Below are 12,360 nucleotides of genomic sequence, written 5' to 3' on the forward strand. Positions count from 1 at the left end.
CAGTCATTTCCATAATAACAGAGAAGCTTTGTTTCTGGTGGGCGTGTCACGATATGCGGAACAAAGGGAGTCTTTGTGTATGTTCGATCGGTAAGGTGTCGTTGCCTTATAAAAATCTGTATCGAGGCACCAGTCGCCACGGCAGTTCCGATGGCGGCCGCACCGAAACGTCGGTCGATTTTATCAATTTCCAAAATTTTCCTGCTATCTGTCGGAATGTGGAAACTTGAATTACCGTTCCGGCATCCCGCCGCAGTCAAATTTTACTCGGTATTTTCTAAATTGATGCCAGGCTACTTCGCGATGCTGGCATTGTCGATGTCCGTGCAGTTCGCGATAACGTTGACGACAAATTTTTCCAATCCGGACTTGTTCAAGCACCTCTCTTTCGTCATAATCATAGGCACCGCCTATTACGTCACGCTGGTCATCAGGAGCGACGGTTTCGTCGAGCTGATCTCTCGAGTTGAACGAGAGGAGAAGAGACTCGCTCGTAGCGAAGTGGCGGAAATTTTACTTTCCCACTTGAAAGTAATCCGCTTCAGCAATGCCGTGGGCACTACCTTCCTCGCTCTGTCCATCTGTACGGGAGCAGCCCTCATCTGGGAAAACTTTTGGTCCAACATGAAGGTGCTCAACTACAACAAGAAATATAATACTTCCCTCGTGAGGCCCATTCTCATCGACTTGTATTTCTTTAATTTAAACAAACGGAAACACGAAACTCTAATGCTGATAGTCACGGAGATCATGCTGGTCATCAACACCCATGTTGTATCTTCCACGAAAGTTATCGTTTATACTTGCATAATGTTTGCTGCGTCAGCGTTGAGATGTCTGCAGATAAGGTTCCGGAAACTAGGTTTGCGGCAAGAAGACGCCTTGGCCGATTTAAAACTCCTAATACAGGAACACCAGGAAGTAATTGAGTGAGTATGAGATTCTGGTAATGGTAAGTAACTAAGTAAAACATTCTAGTTGCAATTACTTGCCCATATTCTCAAAAATGATCCTCATAACGTTCAAGTATTGTTATTAAATTCGGTTATGTATGATCAAAAAAAATGTATCAACATTTATGTTGTTACTGCAAAAGTATGCTGATGAAAGAGATGAGCGGCGGGTGCACATAGATAAGCCTGGTATCAAAATATACGGAATGAAGCCTCAAAGTAGATGTAGACGTAGTAAACACGATACGCAGAGTTATCGGTGAAACACATGGGTCGGAAATGGTTACAAATATTACTGCATCTTGTGAAAATTGACTTTCTAAGAAGAGAAGAGCTAAAGAATACTTCTTACAAAACTTCTCGATTCCTCCTGCGTCGGTTATTGCTGAGTCGAACTTGCTGACGTTTCGTCACCAATATCCAGTCATCCGAGACGGTGTTTATGCCCCTCATTTAGCTCCGCGCCCCTCAAACAATATATTTTTTCAAAGAACAACAAAAAAAATCATATTTGATGCCATCCTACCGACTGCGCCGTATATTGTGCTTTATATGGACTGTTTCAGATTCGTAGAGAACTTGAACAAATCCATCAAGTATTTGCTCCTGTTCGAGTATTTTCTGCACTCGCTGAACGTAGCTGCAGTCTCAGTTCAGGTCCTAACGGTAATTCAAACGCAACTTTCTATGACATATTGTAACTTACACCATTTTTAGTACGACTCCAAGATGCTAATGAGACCTGCGTGCTACTTAACATTCGTGCTGGTACAGGTTTTTATTTTAGGTCTCGTCACGGATGAAATAAAGGTCGAGGTAACTCAAAATACTTTATTTAAAGACTTAATACTAACCAAAGTGTTAACAGAGTCTCGCACTGTCAGACGCGTTGTACGATAGCCCTTGGTACAACCAGAACAAGACCTGTAGGAAAATGCTCCGGATCGTAATGATTCGAGCTCAAAGGCCTCTGGAGTTAACCATAGGGCCATTCAATCCAATGACCATGGAGTCAGCTTTGGCGGTAAGTGATCGAAAATTGGTGTAATAATTAAAATTGCGGCCACTCATTTTCTGTTTTAGATTTTGAAAGCTTCGTATTCGTACGTTACCCTGATATCCCAAAATGCACAATAAAAAAAGCTTAAAGTCTAAAAGTGAGATCTTGATTCATTGCCTCTTAGCTAGCTGCTTGGATGAAATTTCCGGGAAAAGTTTCCTTTTACACTGTATAATCTGGTCAGATTTAAAACCAAAATTTGCTTCAAACATCCAACAACTTGTGACAAAAAATGTATATTTATGATACTTTTAATTGATTGATTTGACATTTTTCGTTATTGCTATTTCGATATTCGATATTTCACTAAAAATTGAAAAACTTTACCAAAACACTTTGTAAAAAGTTCTCCTGTTCAAGAATAAACCCGAAATCGGCTTTCTTGTCCACGCTTCGTGTTCGTAGGTTATCCTGATATACCAAAATGCACAGTAAATAAAGTTCACAATCTAAAATTGGGATCGTGATTCATTCGACCTGATTTTAGGGTAGCTGCTTTGATTAAATTTCTGGGAAGCAGGTTTCCTTTTGTGTACTAAAAAATGTATATATACGATACTTTTATAAATATTCTTGATCCTGATTTATTCGACTTGATCTTCATTTATTCCACTTGATCTTAGGCTAACTGCTTTGATTAAATTTCGGGGAAGAAGGTTTCCTTTTATGCTGTATTATTTGATCAGAATTAAAACCAAAATTTGCTTCAAACATCCCCACCAACACCTGCCAAAAAATATATATTTAGCATACTTTTATAAATAATCCACTAAGAATATGTAGCTTAATATTATTTTAATTATAGATTAATTACTTGATTGAAAAACACATAGTTTTGCTATTGCTGCATATACGTATAAGAAACTATTGGGTTAAATTGGTTAAGGCTTTCGCGGCCCGTTGATAAGCTATTATCTTGATTCGGGTTTAAAGGCCGTCGTCGATTGGAATTACTTCCTAACGTTTCGCTAGCACGAGTGGCGAGCTTCTTCAGAGGTCCTTCCATCCCCGATGTTGGACGTACACTGACGATTTCTCCTGCGCAGGTTGTATTTATGCCGATTGGTGGTGGGCGGGGCTTGTTCCGCTTCGGTTGGTCTCGGGATAACGATCGGTACTGCTCGGGCATTCCTAAGGATCGGGTTCCAGATTTGGTTGAGTCTAAAGGTCTCCTCCTTTTTATTGAAATTGTGTGGGTGTTTTTGTATCTCAATGGCTTCCCTGACTAGTCTGTTGTGATAGCCGTTGACCGATGCTAGTAACTTACAGCTCTCAAAGTGTATCCTGTGTTCCCCGCTGCCCAGTGCGTGTTCAGCTACTGCAGACTTCTCTGTATGTCCTAGCCTGCAGCTTGCTTTATGCTCCTTAAGTCTCGTTCCCATTGATCTCTTCGTAGTTCCGATGTAGACCTTTCCGCATGAGCACGGAATGCGGTAGACTCCTGCAGCTGAAAGTGAACCCCTCTTGTCCTTCGCTGACCTGATGGTCTGCTGGATCTTCTTTGTAGGCTTAAAGATTGTTTTGATGTCGTGTCTTTTCAATACTTTGCCAATCCTGTCGGTGACACTCGGAATATAGGGCAGATATGCGTGGGAGGTGGAGGGTCGTTGTTCGGTATCCCGTGATCTTGATGATCTTGAGTTCATTGATCTCTCGATCTCCCTCTTGCTGTAGCCATTTGCCTCGAACGCAGTTTTTAGGTGTTCAAGTTCCATCTGGAGATTCTCCGGTTCGCAAATCCTTCGGGCTCGTTCTGTCAGGGTTCTGATAACCCCATGCTTTTGACTTGGGTGATGGTTGGATAGAGCATGCAGGTATCTGTCCGTATGGGTTGGTTTTCTGTAAACTGTGTGGCCCAGCTTCTTACCTCGCTTCCTCACTAGTACGTCCAAGAATGCAAGTTGTTGGTCATTTTCAGTCTCCATAGTAAACTGGATGCTGGGATGCTGACTGTTGAGATGCTGCAGAAAGTTTTTGAGCTTGTCCATACCATGTTTCCAAATCACCGAACTATTGGGTTGTTCGGAAAGTCATTTCGTTTTTTTTGGGGAACATGAAAGAGAGTTTTCGTATAATGAATAAATATTTTATTAAATTATATATTGGCCATTCTGGTCCGACACCTTTTGCCATCTTTCTGGCAGTAACATAATTCCCCTCTCATAAAAGTTTTGGTCCTTGCTGGCAAAAAACTGGTTCAGGTGGTTTTTGACATCTTCATTTGAGGTAAAGGTTTTGCCATTCAATCAATTTTGAATCATTCAATTTGTCCAGTTGATGACAATAGACTTCTGAATTAATCGTTGTATTGTCCGGCAAAAGCTCAAAAAAAACGATTCCTTTGACATCCCACCAAACGGAAAGCATCACCTTTTTTTGGTGAATGTTGGCTTTTGACACGCTTTGAGCCGGTTCATCTTTTCCGCTCCATGACCTCTTGCGTTTAACATTGTTGTATACAGCCCATTTTTCGTCCCCAGTAATAATCCGCTTCAAAAATGGATCATTTTCTTGACGTATGAGGAGCGAATCACACACGTCAACGCGACGACGCAAATTTTGCTCCGTAAGGACATGGGGCACCCACACATCGAGCTTCGAGGTTAAGCCCATGCCTTTCAAATGGCCATAAACAGTCGAATTCGACAAATTTAATCTCTCACCGATCTCTCGTGTGGTTATTCGCCGATTTGCATCAACTAATGCCTTTATCGCATCTTTGTCAGCTTCGACCGGCCTTCCAGACCGTGGTGCATCTTCGACATCAAAATTGCCGGATCGAAATTTTGCAAACCAGTTCTGGCACTGGCGTACTGTTAACACGCCTTCTCCATACACATCCGTCAATTTTTTTCTCGCTTGGACAGCATTTTTACCTTTTCTGAAGTAAAAAAGTAAAATATGACGAAAATGCTGCTTATTGCTCTCCATATTTAAAAGGGCACCAACCAAAAACTACTGCGTAGAATTAATAGAACTTTTTCACACACAAGCCTTGAGATATCAGCTCTCAAGACATATAATGGTTATGCGGCTTAAGTGTGAAGTTGGTTTCGAAAAAACGTAATTAAGTCCTCTGACGGGAAAAAACGAAATGACTTTCCGAAGAACCTTATACTTTATAAAAAGTTCTAGTGTTCTTAGATTGAACAAAGCGAATAGGTAAAAATATCATGTATAATGTACCAACTAGAGAAATGATGCAAACTATAGTTGTATATTAAAAGCATACACCAACAAACAGATCAAGCAAAGCAAAAGAGTAAAATAAGCTAGCAGATCATATATCATAGCTTCTTTTGTGCACGCTTACCAAATAAAATTTATAAATTACAAATGCCAACAATTCAGAAACTGTCTAATATAGTCGTTTTAACCTCGACGAAAGAATAACATACATTCCAAAATGTCGACCAACAACAAATTGAATTTTTTTCACAATTGGAATTACATCTCAAGATGTCTTGGGTATCTTCTGACAGTGTATTTCATAGATTTGAAGATTTGAAGCGGTAAATAGCAAGTCGTTTAGTGTGATTGACGATCTTTCCGACTGACCAGGCAACAATGTTGTTTCAGTAGAACCAAATAACCACGTAAAAAGAAATCTCAACTTTGGCAACCTTGTTTGAGGTAGATAAAAACTTCATCCACCAAATGAATAAATTATAATTTCTAAAAAAAAAATCTAAATATTCCAATAAAGTCCGACTGGCACACCAGCCTCTATAATAATAGTTTGGTTTGCAAGCATAAATCGCAAAAAAGCACGAACTCTGTCATTCGGATAATTACAGGGCATGTGCGGTTTTCGTGGGCGGGGAAATATATCGGAATATCGCCTTTTATTTACGCCCCTGTGGAAAGGGGTGGTTTTGGCCTTTATAAGGAACTGTTTGAATTCTCGTCGCCACTGAGACCGTAGTTATAAGCCCGATGGCAACTATAGCAAAATCCAAATCGATTTTGTCTTTTTCTAAAATTCTTCTGATAATTGCCGGGTTGTGGAAACTGAAGCTACCCGTTAAACATCCCATAGCCATCATAGTTTACGCATTGTATTCGACTTTCATCACCGTCTACTTCGCAACTCTGGCTCTCTCGATGACTGTCCAGTTCGGGATAACAATGGCGACAAAATTTGCAGGTCCCGATACCTTCAAGCAACTTTCTTTCGTCATAGTCTTGATAGTAACGTACTATATAACTCTCGTCATCCGAAGCCGTAGCTTCACCGACCTCGTAGCTCGCGTTGAAATAGAAGAGATGAGACTGATGCTTTTAGAAGATGACGAGATGTTGCTCTCCCACTTGAAAGAAATCCGTTTCAGCAATGTTGTGAGTACCACTTTCCTGGTACTGACGATTGTCACGGGAGCCACTCTCATCTGGGAGAATTTCTGGTCCAACATGAAAGTGGTCACCTACAACAGGGTACATAACGCGTCTCTAGAAAGACCGATTCTCTTCGACTTGTATTACTTTAATGTGAACAAGCACAAACACGAGAATTTTGTTTTGATGGTTACCGAAGTTGTGATGGCCTTTAACACGATCGTTGTAGTCTCGACGAAAGGGATCGTCTATGCTTGCATAACCTTCGCCGTTTCAGCCCTCAAGTGTCTCCAGATCAGGTTCCGAAAACTAGGTATACGACAAGACCGCGCGTTGGCAGATTTGAAACTACATGTAGTGGAACATTATCGGATAATGGAGTAAGTTTTTATTTGCCATAATTTTTCTTTAAGTTCGATAATGTTGTAATTATAGCCGTTAACTAAGTACTACTAGTGATTATTTCTCAATTTTGAACATTTGCAAGCATAAATATTCTCTGAATTATTATAAATATGTATCGGATCGTGGAATAAGTTTGGGAGCCGCAGCTGTTTTTGTTTAAAAAGAAATTGACTGCAAAATATAATTTTTCTTAGAACTGGATGATGTAATAATTGTGGCTACCAACTAAGCTACTACAACTAGGAAAGCTGCTATTTGTGTTGCGTAAAGTTTCCATAATCTTTGCATACAAAGACAACAATTGAATACGAAATACTACTATTTGTCATAGTTGACATTTCGGAAGATTAAATATTGCTATTTTTGTTGACGAAAGCATGTCTAGCGTTTTAAATCTTTTCATTCAAAGAAAATATTTCAATACGAAACATATTTTTTCTTTGAAGACGATGTGGTTATAATTTTAGCTCTTATCTAGAGACCACCAGTAATAGTTTACCGATTTTGAAATTTTGTAACCACAAATATTTTTTCATTTCAGATTTATAACGAATTTAAACGGGGTTATCAAAAATTTGCTTCTGCTCGAATATTTCCTGAACTCACTGAACTTAGCGGCAGTCTCAGTTCAGTTCCTAACGGTATTTCAGAGTTTAATTTCAGTTACGTAATAAAAACGCAATATGTGCTATTTTCAGTACGATCCAAAAATGCTATTAGCACCGGCATGCTACTTGTGCTTCGTGTTGATCCAGGTATTTATTTTGGGTCTGACCACTGACGAAATAAAAGTCCAGGTAATAGTGTAAGCTTAAATGGAAAGCGAAATACCAACAAAAATCTCAACAGAGTCTCGCTTTGTCGGAGGCCCTGTATGATAGCCCGTGGCATAACCAAAACGAGGAGGTTAAGAAAATGATATTGACCGTTTTGACTAGAACTCGGAGACCGCTCGAGCTGACCATAGGTCCTTTCAATCCCATGACGATGCAGTCTGCATTGGCTGTGAGTTTTTGACATTTTTTTAAACAGTTAATTGAAAAACAAAACCCGAAAATATTTTTGTGTTTCAGATTTTGAAAGCATCGTATTCTTACGTCAGTTTGATGGCTCAAAATTCACAATAAGCTTCTTTGTTATTCTAGTAAATTAAAGCATATAGGACAGACAATTTCAATGGTACCTGATTGACATTTACTTTGAAATTGGGACCGGTTTTCGAGGCCGTTTTTTATGTGTTTTAATGAAAATGATATAGTTATTGGAAGCAAATATAGTATACCTTTATTTAGTTATGCATGATCGATCTCTATCACATAATATTTACCTATCATAATTTAAAAAAATAACAAAGGGCGCCCTCTACCTATTATGCCAAAAAAAATGTAATTTTTCTAGCTCATCTGCAGAAACCCCCTGATCCAAGTTTTCATGTTGATATTTCAAAAATTGCTTGAAATATAAAGAAATAACAATTTCAATATATTCACGAGTTTAATCTAGGACTGCTTTTTGGCGCATTTATTGCGGACCATTTTGTACATGTAGCTAGTATTACGCATAATTGAAATTAGTATATATTTTATTATATTATCGTTATTACATTACTTTAGATAAAATATTATTTCTTCTATCATATACATTTGATAAAGATACGGTGTTGTCGAAACAATTGTCATGTCAAAATATAATTTAGTGAAAATCTGAACTTTTAGTTCTTATTTATTTTGAATGTCTTTAGCATCTGAAAAAAATTTAGATCAAAATTTCAGCTATCGAAGTCAAACAGTTTCCTTATAACCCAAACTTTCCGATTCATAAATAACTTAAAAAAACTCCACACAAAAGATATCCTAGCTTACGTTTTTTTATAAAAATGCGACTGACGGACACAAACTCACACTTTTAATAAACTGCGGGGCAGCCAAAACTGTTAAAAAAATATTTAGTTGTTTTTAGTGATCCATAATATTTGCAAAACTAATAAGGATATTAGGAAATGGGTTCCGGAATGTGAAGTTTACCGCCCTGTATAATAAAAATTACACAATTTCGAAAGCCTCTGCGAAAACGTGGCATTAGCGGATAGAATGAGCCTTCAGACACCTAAATCCCTTTTCAAATATCTTTTTTAATTATACAGACATCGACCTCGGAAAACAATTCGGAGTTTTTGTTGACCAGTTTCAAGTGTCCAGCATTCGGTTGCGCACGAACTTTGCTATCTCAAGACAAACAGAAGGAGACACCCTGATTCTTCCCGAAATGTTGAAGTGACTTCAACTAGCGTGTAGAAAGGTACTTCGCGACAATGATACGCCTCCTTTCCTACAACAAAGCTGGGAAAGAATACGTTCCATGTAATTTAGATAATCGGGGGGCGCACGTTTCCATGGGAGGAGAAATATGTTGCAATATAGCCCTTTAATTATGTACATGTAGGAACGTATAAAATTTTTTTGTTGTTGCCACTGAGACCGCAGTTATCAGCCCGATGGCGACGACAAAGGAAACCAAGTCGATTTGCGGATGACATTTCGAGATCACACTTGAGGGAAATTTGTCTGGGAAAATTTCTATAATAGAAAAAACAACGAGTCTTTGACCAGGCAGTCTATTATTTTAATATGAACGAACAATTGAAATCGTGCTGTTCATCAATACGATCACTCTCAAGTGTCTCCAAATCAGGTTTCCAAAGCTAGGTCAACGACGGGGAGACGCGTTAAGAGACTTGGAGCTGCTTATAATGGAACATCAGGAGGTTGTCGATTAAGTTTGGGAACCGCTGTCACATTTCCTCGGCAGAGCACTTTCAAGCTTTCTTTGACAATCTGAACTTTTAATTCTTATTTATTTTTGATAAATGGATTTTCATCAAGTAAAAGCCACCTCAGTTCAACTTTTTAATTAACAAAATATCGAATTTAGAAATTATGATATTATGCAATTTAGTATTTCAAATGTTTTAGTGCCAAAATTAATTATAATACATACATATATATACATATAAACAAAACTGATGTTCAGACGAGAATAACGAAAACACAAACCATTCAATTTCGGTATATTGTACCGAAACTAATTATAGTCTAGAATTACTACGAAATGATCAATTAATTTTCCCATTTGCCTTTATTTGTATTTAATATCGCTCCGTGAAATAATTTATTTCCGACATTTTAAAACTTTTGTTTCTACTAGCTCCTTCTTAAGTGTTTTAGTTGACAGAAGATAGAAGACGGCAATAATAAAAAGGAAACCGGAATACATATATCACTAGTATTTCTTAGAGTCTTGTTTGTGCTGGTTGTTCGTTGCACTTCCACTCAGTATCACTTTTAGATCATTTAGTGCTCTTTGCTTTTAAAAGATAAACTACACCTTTCAGGTTTGTAACCAACTTAAATGCCGTAATCAAAAATTTACTCCTGCTCGAGTATTTCCTCAACTCGTTGAACGTGGCATTTCAGAGGTTAATTTTTGTTAAGCTGTAAAAGTGCAACTTGTACCATTTTCACTGACCACTAATACTAATCAAAATTCACAACAGAGCCATGGATTGTCGGATGACATGTAGTTCGTGGCACAACCAAAACCCAGAGGTTAAAAAAATGATATTGATAGTGCTGCTTCGAACTCAAAAACCACTAGAGTTGACCATAGGCCCTTTCAATCCCATGACGATGCAGTCCGCTTTAGCGGTAGGTTTTATTTACATTTTTTTTCAATAATTCACCAATTACTAAATCAGAAACGACTTTTCATTTCAGATTTTAAAGGCGCCGTATTCATATGTCAGCTTGATGGCCCCAAATGCACAATAAGCTCCATTGCTTGATATCGAAATAAATTAAACTTGTTCTCATACATATACATAAGGCAAAGGGCGACGGAAACATTCTGCTTTTTAGATTAAACGGATTTCAATTTTTCAAATGGTACTACACTGACGGAAAGAGAGAGAAATGTATTGGCTCACGAAACGAAAGGTCAAAGGAGCTTTCCGCGATTTTCAGGAAAACGGTAAGTTTTATCGTAAAATTATCACAGACAAAAATTGTAGATCATTAAATTATCTATAAAAAAGGTAGTCATCATTTTTTTCCAGAGAGCCATTGTCTCCGAGATATAACTGATCAAAATGTTGTAAAAGCTGTGATATACACACGTTTCCACACCACCCGGGTTTTTTTAACCTGGTTTGCCTAGTAGGACTATTCCACAGGTCTGTTGTGAAATTATGAAAGTGATTTAATTAAAAATAGTAACAAAGAGTTTATCACCATGCTTCTGTTTTGCAAACATCTCTTAGTTCCTTCAAAATAAACTGACAATCATCGCCACTTTCAATGTAAGTAAATATTTCCTCCAATGCCAAATTCATAGCTTCGTCTTTGGGACGACCGATTTTACCATCACAGCAAGGTTTCAAGAAAGAAACGTAGCAATCACGGTAATACTAAGCTTCAACTGCAACTAAGTCATATCTATATCCGACTCGAGTAAGAACAGCTTCTGCTATAGCATCGGAGCGAGTCCGAACTACTTTAGAGATTGTATCTTTAAATCGAAGCGTACTTACTTGGCCAATTCGACGGCTAGAATCGGAAGATTTTCTTCTCTCATACACTTCATTGAATTGACTACTGCAGAATAAGCAAAGATTTTTAAAACAGAAAGCTGATTCACTTACTCAATAGATTTTTAAGAAACTGAGCGTTCATCGGCTCTCTCAATACTTGCATCTATTAATGACTTCATACCGCTATAACAGTAAGAATTTTAGTTAAACGTTTACCAGAAGTAAAACAATATTCTGACGTTGTTATTATAAAATTCAAAACAGCAAGAAACGAACGGGATATCAGTTATTGCTCATTGTGACATCAAGCAGGTATACACTCTAGCCATGCACACAGAACAGGGAGACAGATGGAAATACTTGGTCTACTCGCATGCTTATTACGATGATTACAGCTCTTACAACATTACACACACAGAAACGATAACTCTTAGTAAAAAAAATATTATTAATACATTTTTGATAGATAATTTTATGATCTACAATTTTTGTCTGAGGTAGTTTTACGATAAAACTTACCGTTTTCATGAAAATCGTGCAAAACTCTTTTTTTTGTATTATTTCTTTCAGTTTGTTGTTAATTTTTGTATCTTCACTCTTATTTTTCGTTAAATTTGACTACTGAAATACTGAACTGAACACAAATACGGTTGGAGAATATATTACCAAAAAATTTCTAATAATACCAGAACATCGTACTTTTTAAGCAATACCTTAATGTTTGTAAATTAAAAATCAATACAAAAAAACATCAAATTTCAAGCATCTTAAGCAACTAGGGCAACACATTATGTCAATATAATTCCAATATATTGATAAATTTAAAGTTCCCCATTAAAGATTCTAAATATATCAGAAATAATTAAAATTATTCAAAAATATTAAATGACATACTCCTTACAGCCTGAATTTTGCTTTTTGCCTTTTTTGTTAGGTTATTGTTGAATTAAAATTCGGTACAATTTTGTTTGAACAGTATTGAATAACAGTGTATTGATGCCTCTCTACTGGCATAGGTGTTC

At 37.4% G+C, this 12,360-nt stretch overlaps 2 protein-coding genes across 2 annotated transcripts; both read left to right on the forward strand.

Annotated features, from left to right (window-relative positions):
* Nucleotides 1–132: 132 nt before the first annotated feature.
* LOC132706627 (odorant receptor 9a-like) lies at nt 133–3,061 on the forward strand. The gene is made up of 5 exons (XM_060678075.1): nt 133–929; nt 1,520–1,619; nt 1,671–1,769; nt 1,822–1,977; nt 2,037–3,061. The coding sequence occupies exons 1-5, from the start codon at nt 151–153 to the stop codon at nt 2,088–2,090; spliced, it is 1,188 nt and encodes a 395-aa protein (XP_060534058.1). The 5' UTR covers nt 133–150; the 3' UTR covers nt 2,091–3,061.
* A 1,907-nt stretch (nt 3,062–4,968) lies between these two features.
* Nucleotides 4,969–8,048, forward strand: LOC132706625 (odorant receptor 2a-like). Its single transcript, XM_060678073.1, has 5 exons — nt 4,969–6,728; nt 7,295–7,394; nt 7,452–7,550; nt 7,603–7,758; nt 7,827–8,048. The coding sequence occupies exons 1-5, from the start codon at nt 5,950–5,952 to the stop codon at nt 7,878–7,880; spliced, it is 1,188 nt and encodes a 395-aa protein (XP_060534056.1). The 5' UTR covers nt 4,969–5,949; the 3' UTR covers nt 7,881–8,048.
* Nucleotides 8,049–12,360: the final 4,312 nt, after the last annotated feature.

This window comes from Cylas formicarius, unplaced genomic scaffold (genome assembly GCF_029955315.1).
Source record: "Cylas formicarius isolate icCylForm1 unplaced genomic scaffold, icCylForm1.1 PGA_scaffold_8__14_contigs__length_24414737, whole genome shotgun sequence".
NCBI classification, from domain to species: Eukaryota; Metazoa; Arthropoda; class Insecta; order Coleoptera; family Brentidae; genus Cylas; species Cylas formicarius.

Bases quoted from the DNA above. Each gene is read 5' to 3' on its own strand.
- LOC132706627 (XM_060678075.1), top strand. From the start codon at position 151: ATGGCGGCCGCACCGAAACGTCGGTCGATTTTATCAATTTCCAAAATT. The intron at 930-1,519 runs GTGAGTATGAGA...GGACTGTTTCAG, and splicing joins GAACACCAGGAAGTAATTGA to ATTCGTAGAGAACTTGAACA. The intron at 1,770-1,821 runs GTAACTCAAAAT...AAGTGTTAACAG, and splicing joins CGGATGAAATAAAGGTCGAG to AGTCTCGCACTGTCAGACGC.
- LOC132706625 (XM_060678073.1), top strand. From the start codon at position 5,950: ATGGCAACTATAGCAAAATCCAAATCGATTTTGTCTTTTTCTAAAATT. The intron at 7,395-7,451 runs GTATTTCAGAGT...TGCTATTTTCAG, and splicing joins TCTCAGTTCAGTTCCTAACG to TACGATCCAAAAATGCTATT. The intron at 7,759-7,826 runs GTGAGTTTTTGA...TTTGTGTTTCAG, and splicing joins CGATGCAGTCTGCATTGGCT to ATTTTGAAAGCATCGTATTC.